Source organism: Anticarsia gemmatalis, chromosome 3 (genome assembly GCF_050436995.1).
Source record: "Anticarsia gemmatalis isolate Benzon Research Colony breed Stoneville strain chromosome 3, ilAntGemm2 primary, whole genome shotgun sequence".
Classification (NCBI taxonomy): domain Eukaryota; kingdom Metazoa; phylum Arthropoda; class Insecta; order Lepidoptera; family Erebidae; genus Anticarsia; species Anticarsia gemmatalis.
The window spans coordinates 14,380,871-14,397,931 of NC_134747.1; the positions used below are offsets into that span (position 1 = coordinate 14,380,871).

The 17,061-nt window shown below is 36.7% G+C and overlaps 1 protein-coding gene across 2 annotated transcripts in view; it reads left to right on the plus strand.

Annotated features, from left to right (window-relative positions):
- The window catches only part of side-II (sidestep II transmembrane protein), a 361,927-nt gene that overhangs the window by 134,598 nt on the left and 210,268 nt on the right, over nt 1–17,061 (plus strand). For both annotated transcript variants that reach the window (XM_076136708.1, XM_076136709.1), the window contains exon 3: nt 14,343–14,478. In XM_076136708.1, coding sequence (XP_075992823.1) covers nt 14,343–14,478 — 136 coding nt within the window. The remainder of the gene's footprint in view (nt 1–14,342; nt 14,479–17,061) is intronic.

The following is a 17,061-nucleotide window of genomic DNA, read 5'->3' on the forward strand; positions in this document are numbered from 1 at the left end:
TATAACTAACAGCATTTATACATCATTCGTGGAACCAATCGCTAAAAAACGAACTAAATATTTTAATTCACATAAATGTGATCTCATCAAATATCATGCTAGTACTATTTTTATGTTTTGCTTTTTACTGACGCGAAATAATTACAAAATATTATGTATATAATTTAATATTAGTACCATCAAAGGCTGGAGGAGCTCGTGGCTTAGTTTACAACAGCCGCACGGATCGATCTTTGAGGTTAAGCTACGCTTGCCGAGGTTGTTCCGTGGATGGGTGACCATCTTATACATTTCGAGTTCCTCCGTGTTTCGGAAGGCACGTTAAATTGTGGGTCCCGGCTGTCATTTTCGAAGATCTTTGACAGTCGTTAACAGTAGTCAGAAGCTTGAAAGTCTGACAACCAGTCTTACCGAAGGGTATCGTGTTAATACCCAAGTAACTGGGTTGTGGAGGTCAGATAGGCAGTCGCTCCATGTAAAACACTGGTATTCAGCTGCATCCGGTGAGACTGGAAGCCGACTCCAACATAGTTTGGAACAAAGGCTAAGCGAATATATATATAAAGGCTACATGTCTGAGATTTCTTTATCAATACAGTAGTTAAAATTCTGCACTCGGCGTAGCTTGCTCAGCTTACAAAAAATCGTATTTGCTACGCGGTACTACACGTAGCTACGAACGGTCCTTGATGCCATTGCACCGTAGCGCTACGCTTTCATTCCATCCATGCATCAAAATCTTACGATCATCGTGCGATAGTTGCTTAGTATATTTTTAACACAATCATTATATTTTGGTTTCAATTGATTTCAAGCATTTGTTTGCAAGCATCGTGTCTAAAGAGGATTTTGATCAAATATATACTTTTGCTCTGTTTGAAAAACTCCTTGTACTAATTATTGATACTTATTGCGTTATTAGTAAGATATAGCTAAGACGATACTTCTTTCGTTCATAGATAGCTCCCAAAATCATCTTCACGAACTGTACATAGCACAAAATAATTCCTTCCGAAAATGTCAGTGCAACTACTACACAATTACTAAGCAACCGATCGCTAGCAATATTTCCACGATGTTCGGCATACAAAGCGGGTTTTGAGGGCAAGAGGCGTTGGCGCTCAAGTGGCAGCCATCGATGTACGCGGACAATGCTCGCCTCCACTCACGGCTCGTAGTGAGCTCTTTGTGGATACGGTATATGTGTGGCTAATGGTTCTCTTAAGAATATACATCGTCTATGTACGATGCTGGACGAAAGGGTTTTTTTCGAAGAACTTATCAACTCTAAGGATAGTTTCCTTCGCATCGATAGATCGTATAGTAGCAAGTTGCGTTTTTTGGACTCTGCCTACTTCTATGGGAAAAAGGCGTGTCTTGGTATGTCTGTGTCAACTATGGATTTCGAAAACAGCAAAGTTCTTTGCAATACACATGAACTTTACGTAAGTGGTTGATATCTGTTTATGTTAAGTTTTTCATTTCTAAATATAATTTTTCATACATCCCAGTGCGAGAGTATTCTTTCAAAAACGTGTAAAAAGGTCTGTGATGAGAGTTCCGTGCGTGTGACCTAATTGCGACACTCGATAGCTGGTAGTTGTTCACAAAAGGCCCTGAAGGGGATGCGTGCCGTATCGCGGCGTGCGTGCTTTACGCCTACTACGACGTTAGGACACTCTTCCAATGGCAAAGCGAAGCGAGATGAAGCAAAGCATAGTAAAAACACAATACTTTCAGACAAGATTTTTGTACGTGATTCTTTTTATAGCTGATGTTGTGCCCAAAAATTATATCGATCATAACTGTAGGATATCGAAATGCGATTATAATGTTCAGCAGTTAGTCTAGAAATCCTTAACAAAAACTAGATGTGGAAGGTGAGGCCTCAGAAAACAATGGAACGTATACAAATATATGACAATGTTCCCGAAGCACGCGGTTGCCCATGATAGCAAAAGGCTTTGCTGCTAAACAAGAGTGGCATCACAGATAATTCAAAAGCTTCAATAGCTATACTACTTCACTGTGACATAACTTCATAGCTTCAACAGTGAGAAACCACCTTAACTTCCCATACACCAGTATCCCCCTAATAAAGTACTATAAACGTTCATTTTAAAGATAGAGACGTTACATGCGAGGGAAGATGACATTTAAGATTGTATAATAGTCTTTATGATATGAAGGGAACCATACGTTGCTACAAAATTTAGTATTATTTACAGGTTATGAGTGTATTAGAAATAATTATCGCTTGTTCTGACGGTGGAAGAAAACATCGTGATGAAATCTTGTATACCTGAGAGTTATTTTATACAGTTCTTGAATGGATGCAAAGTCTTCAACGCACGCGAAATGAGAGAGAGCTCGGAACTTTAGAATCAACTGGTCATTACTATCCCACTGCTGGATAAGGTTCTCCATTCTTGTCCAGCTGTGGGACAGAAATGGATTAAAATTATGAGTAGTATTTTTGATATAAATTTATACTTTGGCTCTTCAGTTTCCTTTTTAAAAGTAAAATCAGATTTTGATAAAACTTCGGGGTCAATCCGTCATGGTTGGGATGAAAAGTTATTTTTGGAGTTTCCAAGAAGTTTGTAATCCTTTCGCTTTAATCTGATATGTGATGTAATTACTGAAGAGGATAATATATTGATGGAACAAATTCTAAGTAATTTTCACATAAAATTACTTAATTGCTTTCGATGTTCAAGATTTCGTGTTTCTGTTATGATAGATATTATTTATGTTATGAAAATGTTTTTTTTTTAGATGTGTATCCATATAATTTTGACTTTTATTTACTTAATAGTTGGCATTTAAATTTGACCGCAGGTGATAAACACCAAGATATTATGAATGATATACTTTATGCTCGAATTATAATCGTTATCATGAATTACTTAATTCGATCTAATGCTGAATACAGCCTGTATATAGGTCAGGTTAAGAAATACTGTGTTAATTTGACCCAAACATATAGTTACGCATAATACCTTCAAGATAAGATATGATAAGAATAAGTCAAAGGGCAAGTTTAAATACTATGCGTACCTACTCATGATTTAATTCACCGATTATTTCACCATTAAATCTAATATTCAAAAATACTTTCCTACAAAATCGCTCAACACCTCGCTTCGCTCGCGAGGCGTTGATTAACGAACGAAAGTGTGTAATTACCCGTCGTGTTGCAAGACACTTCGTTACAGGTATTATACCTGTATTATACCTGTGTTATACCTGTATTATACCTGTATTAGCGGTAACGCAGATACGCTGATCGCGTCGTCAATTTCTATAGCTTTTGATAACGTGTCTGAGAGAGCGCTTAGCGAGGTTTTTGAGTGTTTTATAAATACTTGGTGTTGTTAATGAGTTGTACTTAACTTAAGGAAGTACGTTAATATGGGTCTAGTATACTATGAGTAGTTTAGTACGAGTCCATAGAACTATATCAGCTTAGCCTTTCTTACAAACTTTGTTGGAGTCAGGTACCAGTCTCACTGGATGCAGCTAAATAGCAGTATTTTACATGGAACAACTGCCTATCGGAGCTTCACAACCCGGTTACCTGGGTTATAACACGATAACCATCGGTAAGACTGGCTGTCAAACTTTCAAGCATAAACTAACTTTAATAACATTCCAAAGAATACAAAAATAAATAAATTTAACGCATTAATGTTCCAATACTGGGCAAGGGTCTCCTCCCATAATGAGAGTGATTTTAGGCCTTTTAGTCCACAACGCTGGTCAATTGCGGGTTGAGGACAAAGAATACAAATGATACAAAATAAAAAAACCTGAATACTTTTTTCGCCAACTCTTCGGTGAAAACACAATTAAATACCTTTTCCATTCTCAAAACAGTCTATAAATATATTCGCATACAGCCTGAAAGCCTACAGTTAGAACATAACAAATGCATAGCAATTAAGTGCACTCACATGAAGTAGTTTTAAAACAGACGCGGCTTCATTATGAGTTGTGTTGCCGGCTCTGTTTGTTACTTGTTCTGTGGCCTTTTAGCTCGCAATTATATGTTTTATTCAAATACTGTTGATGTTTGTGGTGTGATTTGATTGCGAGGTTTTGAAGTGGAGAATATGCGAAAAAGGGATTGAAGAACTGTGTATGACATTTCTCAAAAACATTGAGAAAATCCTATTAATATTATAAATGCGAAAGTTTGTGAGAATGTATGTATTACTATGTACTGATGTTTGTTATTCTTTCACGCAAATACTACTGAACCGATTACAATGAAAATTGGTAGCTGAAGTCCCAGAATAATACATAGGCTACTTTTTATCCCGGACTTCCTGAGGGATCGGGATTTACACGGGAAGGGTTTCCACGCGGACGAAGTCGCGGGCGGCCTCTAGTAATGTATACAATGCGTACAAGTCGGTCGACAAAATATGGTATCATAAAATACGTGTACTTTCAAAATAAAACCATCCTTAAACACGATTCTTTTCAAAATACAAGCTTCGCACTGAAAACCGAAAACGAATTTTTAACCGCTATATTGTGCAGGAAACTAAAAACACTATCCTTGACTATAATTACTTCACATTTTCCTTTAAAAATACATTTTTAAATCTTATATTTCATAGCAAGCTATTGTTCTTTATAAACACTTGCTTTTATACGTTCATTGCTGGTTCTTATTAGCAAGGAAATTGAAAATAGTGGGGAACTAAGGCAATGTACGGCAATGTGCGGTGTTTGGGAAACGAACTGCGAACTCAAGTGGGTTCAAATGTATTGAATTGATATTGAATAAAGTTTTATTTGTTATCGGTCTGTGTATGGTAGTTTGGGAATTATGTTTTGTGTTTTTGATTTGGTTTGTAGGAATTTAGTCGTTTGGTAACTTTAATGATAAAAGAGGATTTTTAAGGATAATGATTGTTAGTCTTTTAAAACTTATTACATAATTAGTAACTAGATATAAATTTATAATCCACTTGATCCATGATGACAACATGTCATGACATTTGTTTTCTAATTATTGTCTAACTATGAAATATAACTAATCATATCCAAAGAATAGCGGACAGTAGTCGTCGGGAAAAAACATTTATTTTTACATTAACGTTTCCGAGTATAGAGTATATAGAATAAAGTAACCGAGACTATTCTGCCTAATCATTGCAAAATTGTTTCAATTATTAACAGAAGTAAGGTTATGAGATGACAAAGACCCAATACTAAATAGTTTCTTCAAAAAGCTCGCTAAGCCTCAAAAGACAAACGTGAGCAATGGTATACAATGACATAGCACCTCAACACAGACGCTTACCGACGAGAGACGTCATTCAACGCTATTCTTCTGAGGAAATATAAAAGTTATGAGATGTTTCAAGTAATATTGTGCAGTTTTACAGTTTCAAGTAATTGTAGACTGTTAACAGACCGTTGTTGGGATGAATGTAGTAGCTCATAAGTAGTTTACCAAGTATTTTTTGCGACAAGCGAAATGACTGCGTGGCTTAGTGGCCCTCGTGGTCAACATTCAACAATTGAAGAAAACATTTGCTCAGTGTCGAAATTTTCAATTCCACATAATGTCAATATTTCGCGTAATTTACTCTTCGGAAAAACGAGTCTGGATTATCATCGATTGGTGCCCCGCTTCACTGATAAACAACCACTGCACTAATAGCATATTTAACTCACACAAAGCGTTTACGGCGCCATTGTTCCACCACCCAGTAAAAACAATATTAATAACCAAATTACACAACTTAATCAATTATGAAACTGAACAAAGCGACGACCATTAATAATAAAGCCGGAAAATTGTGATATAAAACAGTTAAGACGAATAAACTGCGGTTTCTTTAACGCGATTATGAATATTAATTATCACGCAATCGCCACGCTGTTGCCACGCAGTTGGTCCGCCGTTGCGACGTTGCTACCACGCAGTTGGTGAAAACAACAGATGCCCAATCCCCTAAGTGCTAAAGAACTGTGTATCTCGTTATACACCACTTCACGGGATGTGTTTCGGTTGATAAGCCCTTTTGTTTGTGAAACAATGGAGTCGACATTATCTTGGTATTATTTAAATTAGATACAGCCGCGGTATTATTCGTTTGGGTTTCTGCATTTTATTTGATGACGCCGAAGCTCTGTGAAGTCAGGTATATAATGAAATTGAGTGAGTCGAAGACGTATTACGTTTCCACTTTGTTACAAAGAAGATTGTTCTAGAATAGTTCCAGGTTTTTAAGGACACTGAAAAACACACACAAGGCTTAATTCTTTAACATTTAATTTTAAAAATCAGGGGTTTTGTACTTTGCTGACATATTATAATGAAAAGACAAAGACTGCTATAAATAAAATGACAATATTTCGAATTCACTCAGTATTATGCAGAGCATTGAGACCCAGTAGACAAAGGGAAACAATACTATTCCTTTTTAATAATAATAAATATTCTAAGAATTATTAAAATGACTTACTACTAAAAATCTAACAAGTATAAAAAAAGATTTACTGAAACAAACAATTAATTGATTAAAAACATTTTAATAAAAAGTCTTTGTCTACCAACTGTTATTAAATCAGCCTACAACGAAACTAATAAAAATACTGGCGCGCTAAAAATCTCAGTCACTCGTTTATACCGTTTTCTCTTTCATCCAATGAAACACTGCTTTATGAGCTTTATTCACAAGAAAAACTTTGTATTACTTTAATATTTCAAATCTTTTTGGTATTACTACAAAAGTAGAGAACTTGGGTGTATTTTTACAGACTTGTCTAGGTATAATATTACATCAGATTGAAGTAGACAGACATTTGAGAAAAGATTTAGCTAAATATGTTTTATTCCAAAGTAACAAAAGCGGTCTTATTATTAAGAACATTATTGATACGATTCGCCCACATGGGGGACGTAACCCCACTTTAAGCTTTGTTTAAAACTAACTAGCTGACTGATCAAATAAATCTTCACAAAATAATCCGACTTGATCAAATTCTAGTGCTAGCTTCATTTTTCGGTCAATTGAGGTACTTCGGTCAAGACTAAAATGTATAATTAATAATCCAGTTTTTTGTTAACGTTACTTCTAAGGCTTCCCTGTGTTTCATCGCTTAAGCAGTATCTTATCAAAATTCATCCGATTCATCCATTCATTCATCCCGTACATCAAAGCACAAAACACTCCCACGCAACAAGATCTAAGCAATTAATAAAAAAGACTCCATTTCTCAAATTATTCAAACATCTCTAATTACACGTCCAAATTCTATTTTTGGTCCAAGTTTATAAAATACTAATGAAGATAAATGTGGGTGGATGATCGTAGGGAAATTACAGGTTGTCTCATCTGGACGTCTCCCCTCTCTGTCAGCCAGGTGGCAGAGTGTGGAGGGGGGAGGGAGAGGTAATATCACCATATTTCACTCTTAAACAATCGCGGTATGTCTTGATTGATTGCTCGACGCAGGTAGGTGTCTAATTAATTACTCAGTATGACATTACGCTACTGAGGTTTGTACTCGCCTGTTTTTAGCTAGACGAATGGTTTTGTATTTGGAGATGAGGAAAATAATTTTAATTAAGTTTTTTGGATTGGACTTGCTTTGATAAAATGAATCTAAATTATAAATCCAGGAAAATAATTTATTTAAAACAGAAAAACGGTAATTTCGAGGAAATATTTATATTTTTTACAATAATTCATTACTAAAATCGCCATATTTATTTTACTCTTTGCAAAGCTCTACTTTTGATTCTATAATGTGTGTAGGTAACCCACTCTGTGCAGTACACTGGTACTCTAGCACTCAACTTTGGAACTTAGATATATGGAATAGAACTGACTCATTCAGCCTAACCTTTTTCCTTACTATGTTGGAGTCGACTTCCAGTCTCACCGGATGCAGCTAAACACCAGTATTCTACATGGAGAGACTGCAGAACCACCTCGACAAGGGATATATAACTTCACAGATGGACCCATGTTGCTTTTCCCACTTAGTCACGAGCTCGAGGAATTGAAATAACCGAGCGACTATTGAATTAAACTTGTATAAAAACCTCCTTCGTCCTATAAGATGCCTAGACTAAAAATACTGCAGTCAAATGACACAAACACGACGACGGTCTCCACAAAACACAATCCCCTCAGTATTCTCAAAGAGTTCTCGTAGAACAAGGCTCTATTAAAACTTATAACGTACAGCTATTAACAAACCGGTTCGTTACGTCACAATTACTTCTTTTACTTTTAATCGCGAATTGTTACAATTGTACCTTTGTGTTGTTCGGGATTAGTTAGCTTTGTTGTACTTTTTGAGGAAGAAATACGTTTTACATTTATGTTGAAAATAATTGGTTGATACAAAATAACGGTTGTTACTTTATCTTAAGCTTAAATAGGAAATTATAGGGATGTACTAAGCTTATATATTTACGTAATTTTTTATTTTATAGCTGTCGAAATTAATGGTATTATCAATCGAATCAATACATAAATGCATGGCGAGATAAAGGCAACGTTTTAAGGCTAACTTCATACATACACAATCACCAAACAACCATTCACTAACGATTTCGTGCTAATACCATATAGTTTTCGTTATACAAAACGTGGCTGTACAAAATCACAGCACATTCATCCCTAACATAAACACACAATTGCAAAACCAACTATCAAGCCACTTCACTCAAATAAATATCACAAAGTCAATAAAAGCCATTCACATCCAAATCCAATACAATCTTGATCCTGGACACACCAAACACTATCGCAGCGTTCCGTATCCATAGCCGTCGTAGTTCGTTACAATATAAAGTCATGCAGTATTACACGAGCAATGTATGTCAGTGTGTGATTTAACCCGTGGCCGCGCGCGACCGAAGTGTCGGCCGCCACGCCACTCGTCGGTAATTAAAATCGCGTAGCGCTGAGCCACACACCCCATTTGTTAATTGAAATCCGTGAAGATATGGGATTCGTTTGTTACAACATGTTGTGGATAGCTATCGTCATGTTTCATGATACTAGGCGAAGTACACTGTTTACTTTGGGTTGATGATGGAACACGCCTTGGATAGGCAAATAGTGAGAATGATGACACGTCAATAATAAAAAAAATCCTAAAAATTATTTACCTGTTGTAGTATTAAGGACAAGATATCTCCTTGCATTAAAAAGAGTTCAGATGGTAGACGAATTAACTAGAAATTAATTGCAACCAATTTTCTATAAGCATGCTTTTCCAAAATTATATAGAACAGTTAGGTTTCCCCAAGTAGATAAAGGGATCTTACTTAAAACTTAAGATTATCACCTCACACCAGATTGTACGCACGACACCAATCCCAAACACACACAAGCAAACAAACAAATCTAAACTCCAAGGAACATAACCTTAAGTAAAACATAACAACACACTCGAGCCAAACATAATGCACGAAATAAATGCACGAAGTTGCCCGAGTGGCCGTAACCGTGCTCCGTCCTCAAGCCGAGCGGCCCCGAGCACCCCCGAGCACCCCCGAGCAGACTCGAGCAAGAGTCGAGCACACACACTCGAGCACAATGGACTGTTCCAATTATCGAGAATCTCGAGCTGCCGCTTAATGCCTCATGCCCGATATATGTTTCGGTTATTTGTACTGCTTTTAAACTGAAGATGTTGGCTATTCGTGGTATATTGTGGTTACTTCAAGAGGAGTTGTATGACATATTTCTGTATTACAATTTTGGGGACAATTTGTTACTTCTGAACATTTTTATTGGGGCCCATCACATTTATTTTAACAAAATTAAATGAAAATCACGAGCTGTAAAGAATTGTCATTCAAAATGGTGATGAAAAAAAGAAAGTCATGTACTTACCCCTCAACTGCCCCAAAGCCAGTAAGTGGTCCAGCAAATAAGTGGCACAGTCAATATCCAGCTGCAGTGGATCCTGGGCTCGTGAGTGTCTCAGCACGTCGGCCTCGTCCTCTTTAAATCTTTTCTTGGCAGCTTTTGTTCGCTTGATACATTTTATCGCTGGCGTTCACTTCGCCGGATTGCATGCCGCCATTGACTACTAAAGCCTGCATTTATATTTAATCCACATGCACTGCCTGTGATTTACAAACACGTTCCTTCACTGCTGCCGAGTGCTGCCACACTGAATTTTGGTGTTGTTACGACCGCTTTTTGTAATATGTATTATAGACTGAAGAAGAGGTTTTCTAGCACTATCGATTTCATTGGACAATCCTACTATCTACTGCTCTGAATTTTGTATTATGATCATCGAATTCTGCAGGAATAACATTTTCAAGTACCTACATTATATTTGTCAAGAAATATGTAAGGTTTTTAATCTATATAACCTGTAATATTCTAGCTTGTAGTGCTCTATAATTATCGCACTTAGGCTCGGAACGAAAACAAATCCAGGAACAAAGCTAGCTGCAGCAGTAATTGCTGGAACACCTAGACGCATATCCCGGACAATTGGCAGTGCCCTCTACCGCGAAATGACGCCAAATTTATAATTCAACGGTGGGTGCTTACGCGGCCTATAATCCGCGTTACGTGACCAATTATTGGTTCTATAATTAAAAGCCCCTGCCTGTGGCTGCTAATTGCCGCTGTGAATGTGGCCAGTGCGCCACCATAGTCAGACATGAGCCCGACATCAGCCCGACAGCACCCGACAATACCCGACAACACCCGATGATACCCGACGTCACACGAACCCCCGACGTCCAATAATTAACACTACTTCATAAATGAATGTTTTCGACGTTAATTTATTAATGAGATTTCATGTCATACTCATTCACAGTTATAAATTCGAGTTTTTATTTACGAAATTTAATTTTAACGCGAGAAATATGAAATTTCGGGACATGTTTTCATTACCTATACAATTTGTCTGACAATAAGCGATTCAAAAGCCTTCATTTAAATCTGATGCAGACGCGTTTATTGTTTTTCATTTAACTATAAAGTATATTTAATTATTTACAAATAAACGGAGCCGCCATTTGTTTTATTTTAAACGAAGCGATATTTTACTGGATATATAAATTGGGTAATAATATGTATTGGTTCGAACCGCCTTGTTGCTTCAGGGGTAGGCAATCGGAAATGACAAAACTATTATGATTTTTACATTTGCATCATCACATTACATCTTGTCAATTTAATACAAATATGTTCACTGAGTTCATAAATATGCAAGTCTATATAAGTAGAACATGTTATGTCGTCATTAATTCTATAATTATTTAATTTAGAGTAGCAAAATATACTTTATTTGTATATCTATTTAAACTAATTCTAAAATTCAATAAACTGAAATCTATTAACATTTCAATTCCTCTAATAATTGACACGACATTAATGATCGATGACGGAACTAAGGCGGCCTATTAAAAATGCATTCGTCTCGAGGCGTCGATGTGACACGCGACAACCCTGTAGTCTCCTCATTAGGGGTACAAATTCGGCGATCGCTCACTACCGGCGACGCTAGGGGTGTCACGTGCTGATTGATTGTAATGTCCTTGGAATTGATTGAGGTTGACGGTTACTGAGAATACTGACGAGTTCGCGTGAAATGAATTTATTTTTGATTATATTGTGTTTGTGTTATTTATGGCTGAAGACGGTGTCCATTTTCAGGAACGTGCGATGGTTAAGATAGATAGCACAATAAAACTACGCCACTGATTATTAGTACATCCTTCTTTAAAATAAAATGAAACATTTAAAAAAAGTATAAATTAGAATTTTATTTAAACATCAAGAAAGTTTTTTTTTCCAAAAAAAATATTAGTAAGTAAGAACTACTAAGTATGGTACCAATGAATTGACACATGTTTATGATTTGAAAGTGCTCTTACTCTTCTGTCTTGTTACAAACAAATAAGTGTCTTATATAATATTTCAATCACAATCATGCAATAAATTCACAACATAGCACTGTATGATAACAAAACTAGCATTATAAGTAGCTAGCATTAGAACTAATTAGAATATAACAGAAATCAACTTCACATTAGGTACCCAAAAAAACATTTATACGACGAAGCACTTCTACATCCTTTCATGCAAGGAGTATCAAGTTTCATAAACATGCAATAAAATCCAGCCAGTGGCAGCCCTACACTATATCGCAATTGTTATAAACCACCGCAGCGTCGACGTCTCGTTACGGGAACAACCCTGGCTCTCTGAACCACTCCGCCCGTCCTTGTTATTTCTAACAATACTTTTAACATACAAATCAGTTTGCATACATTTCTATCTAATAGCTTATGCACGGGTAATTGTACAAAATATAACAATATATTATTGTGATGAGATTATATTTGTACTGAAAAGAAGTCATATCTTTTGGTTATCCAGTTCATAAACAGTTGTAATGCTCTAATCTCGGATACCGGAGGTATCATTAAGACATTTTTTTAGTAAGTCTAAACTATGTCATGCAAGAATGAACTTCAATATACATAAGCCATGTCTAAGGCTTTCGGGCGGCTTGAACAAATTTGACACTAGCTTGACTACTAGCCATACGATTAAAAAGAAGAATATACATAAGATAACTTAAACTCAAAACAAATTGTAATTTGAAAACCTAGATTAATGTATTCAAAATACCTAACAAGATAACACGAACAAAAAACCCTCAAACAAACCAACCATTCGTCCCGCATACATCCAGACGTTAATTATACAAAAACCTAACCCTATTTATCAAGCACACTCATTACCAACTCCATTTAAAACGTAAAAACAAAGAAAACCCAACAAATTCGACCGAAACTCAATAACAAAGACAAAAGAAGAACAATTCACGAATCCGAGGCAAGTTTGTCTGAATGGATGTGCAGTCAGTCTAAACAGATGCTGGAGACATAATTAATAACCTAGGTGTACAAAGGGCCTGCAAGCGAAGCACACAATGGCTTACTACTGGATTACGTTGAATAGAGGCGAGTACACGAGATAATACTAGTCCATGTAATTGAATGAAAGGATCCCAGTGACCCGAATGCGAGTTTAAATTATAACGTCTGTTGAAAGGCGAGTGATTTATTTGTCAGGTGTGGTCCTGTAGTTGGTCCTTTAGGAACTCCCAATTTGGGATCTTTCCTCCTCCAATTAGAGGATTTTGGAAACATGTTGGGTTTGGTTAACGTCTGTGTATAGATAGGTTTGTTTCTCACTGAGTTATGGCAGAAGCATAAGCAAAGAGATTCATAGAAGCACTACTGCTACTGCAATATTAATACTTCCGCGTTATATTTCGTCTTCCCGAGTTCAGTTTTCAGAATATTTTTTTTTTCCTTTCTTAAGTTAATTAATATCCATTTAAACTAGCCTAATTGTTTAATTATAAGCACTTTTTGATACAAAAAAGTTCAATTTATTTCGCAACAGTATTTTCAATGTTCATTTTAAGATATAGATAGATACTTTTAACCGTCGTCGCACAATCTACCTGACTGTGACTCATTAGATTTTAGTTCTTATAGATGTCATCTAACATAATCCAAGGCATGAAATGTGACAACAACACATCGTATCTAAGACACTGCGTATAATTGTGGCAATGTTCTCTGGGCCGAGTCCCGGAGCGAGCTCCGCTTCCGATCTCGTTATCATACTAATGGACTCGCGGGGAGTGCGCATTATTGTATTGTTGCTCAAGGGACCGCGCTGCTCATATACTGGTTGTATAGCTAAAGTCACGTGAGCTTTATTAGCTACTCGTTAACCTATATTTAAATTGTGGTTTTTAGTTTTACCGGTATTAAGTCGTAATGTTTTGTGTTGTTAAGTTTTAATGCTTACGAACAATTTTGTAAAATTTGGAGGGCTATATTTAAATAAAAACCTCTATAAATATGTTCTTGAATAATCTTTGGAATGATAAATTAACTATTGTCTATGAATGTCATCTGTCTCAATCTGAAGAATTTGAGTGATGTTTGTTGTGATAACATTTCACGCATTTCGTTCTCATAATAATTATATCATCACATTATTAAAATATATAACCAGAGGATGCATTGTTGGGTTAGTATGAACAAAAAAATCCAAGTGTCGTCGTCTAATTTTATCCTCAAGAAATCATAAATGTATTGAAAAACCAGCATGAGGTTAAGATAACAAAAGATTATCAAATATTCTTCTAACAAACTACAAACTTTTAGGCACAAACAGCCCTTTTCAGTATTACTCATCTCATAACTATCAACCAACATTCTGACAAAATAACTCCAGATTAAAATTCTCTCCACAATATTATCACAGTATTTCCTAACATATTCTCTTTGTCTACAGCTGGTGTCAGGACAGTGGACGTGCAGGCCGTGGAGGGCATGGTGGCGTCGTTCCCCTGCGACCTCGGCACCGCCGCCAACGACAAGGTCTACATGGTCTTCTGGTTCAGGGATGATGCTGGGATTCCATTATACAGGTACGTCATGAAGCTGGTGTTAGTTAGGTAGATGATTTAGGTACTTTATGTTGAAAATTAGAGTTATTCGGCGTGTCATACCATGGATTAATTAAAGATGGATTCCATTTGAAACGATCTTACTGTCATGTTTCCGTGGATTGATTATAATTAGAATATGGTTTCAAAATTATAGAAGAAACGTGAGATTTCTTCTTCGGTATATCGATTTTATTTTACACCAGTCTATGTCAATATCCTTATTTATTAGCTGTATAATAACTGACCTAATGGGCACAGGAAAGGTGCGTTTAAATGTCTACCACTATGTGTGATGTGCCTGTTACATTAACTTGGCAATTCATTCATTTCACCAATAACTTTAAAAGACTTTTCAAACACAAAACATTCCAATTCAAAATAAAAGAACTATCGTTATTCAAATTCAAGCCGGAGATTCAATCGCATAGAAAACAGTTTTTAAAAGAAAGTGCTTATCTGTAGTTGGTGGAAGTTGGCAAGTAAAAGAAAGAAACAAAAAATAAACTTTTGTTCTGTAGGTTTAACTGGCTGTAGGTGCGAGTGAGATAGCTGTTCTTGTTGCTATCGGTGTTCGTGATAATTGCCTGAAGCGCTGGTTTTCACACTGTATGGTAGTTTTGCAGACGGTATTTGCTATAGTTACGTCGGAAGCGAAGGCAATCGAAGTGTGAAAATGTGTTTGCTTGTCGCTCTTTTGTAGTATAGGCGAGACCTCAAACATTGTATCACTCACTCTTTGCTTTCACATTAAAATTTAACGTAAAAACGGTTGAACTCATTTGCCTGAAGTTTGGCTCGGTGATAGTTTATAACCTTAAGAAGGACAGGTTTCCTTCAAAATATTATTTTGGCAAAATAAGCACGTCTATACCTTAGTGGGACTATTTACAGACGGTTCCTGTACTGAACATTTTTATAGTGTAGTTAGGAAAACAAAAAATCTCTTAACTTTTTCACTATGAAATAAGGTACGTTTAAGTAGTTAAAGTGGTCAGTTTGTCTTTGTAGCTCGTTGAGAGTCGCGACAAGTGACGGTGCATGCAATTTGTAAAGTTTACAACCTTGCCTCGGAATATGCAAGTTTAACACGACACCTAGCCAGAGAGCTTAGCTTGATTAGAGCGGGCAGCGATTTAATCTTTGTTATTATTTGATTTTTTTCTGGTGGAGGTGTTTTCTGATGTAAAAATGCTATTTAATATAATTTTGGACCTTGGTTTCTAGTTGCTTTTGTGGATGCTCTAGACTTCTGAAAATCTTCTTAGGCAAAGATATATTCGACTCAAATATTACTCAACTAACGGAACTGCGACATCAAAAATAATATATGTCTGAGAGCAATTATCGTCTCTGAGTCCCTAAATAATAATGAACTGTACTTAATATATATTCAGAAATTTTACTAGGTGTTAAATAGCACTAAAATAAACAAGAACAAGTCAACAAACTTAAAGAAAAAATATTAGTATTCAAATTTACAAGCGCCCAGTCCCAAAATTTTGTTCAGTGTCATAAATACGGGAAGTTTTGAAGAATGTTTTATTTACGCCGCTCTGTCCGTGCCACTGAGCGGCAACTTTACGTCGCGCGACAAAACTCCGCGTCACAAGAAACAAGAGCTCTGTACAACAATAATTAATTCATAGCGTGTCGCCGCGACACGCGACTCGCGACACCCCGCGACAAGTCGCGACCTCCCCGTGTAACCTCGTCTAATAGAATCTCAACAACTTTTTTGTCTACTTAGTTAAAACTGTTACAACTTAAAATTCTAACTCCGAACTTCAAAGAATATTTTCCTACTACGAAGCACATTTACATTTTAAATAGTTCCAGTTAAAGCACTACTGTGAGTACAGTGAGTACTGTGACTACTGATAAACAGCTTCTCTCGTCGAAGTAATAACTGTAAATTGTAACGAGCACACGCCCTGTGACAGATGGCTGCGACTCGCCTAAATTACACGCGCAAATAAGTACGCAATAAAACAAATTATGAAAAAAACATGAAGTAACATGAGCCGCGCTATCACGGTAAACACACTACTGAGCCGCTTTCAAAAGGTCCCTTTTTAATTTATTCAAGTCTGAAATATTTCATTCGCATAACGAGCTCATTGTCTAACTTTATGATTCCATATTTCCCGTATTTATAAAAGTTACCCTCGACGGAATTAAGAGTCTCGGCGCGGTGAGGTGTCGCCTCCTGTTCATTAGGACTCGTGTATTTATATAATTAAAGCGCACAATAAGGCGGGGCAGCCACCCGCGCCGCCGCACGCCGCTGCACGCCGCGCGGCTCGCAGGGCCCGACGACGACGGTCGCACAACTTTTCGTATTAATTAAAAACGAGGCGTAGAAACGCGTCATCACCTCTGGAAAATCGCGGCTAACCGTCCCGTCCCTATCGCTTCACACATCTACAAAAGGTCCGGCTAAACTTTAATACGCTTTAAAAGTTCCCGAATATTTCACTGTTTTAGCCACTTAAGACAAATTGCTTCGCCCGTTTTGGGGGTTATTTTTTTCTCGCGCGCGAACTCGTCCGGGCCCGTAATTTC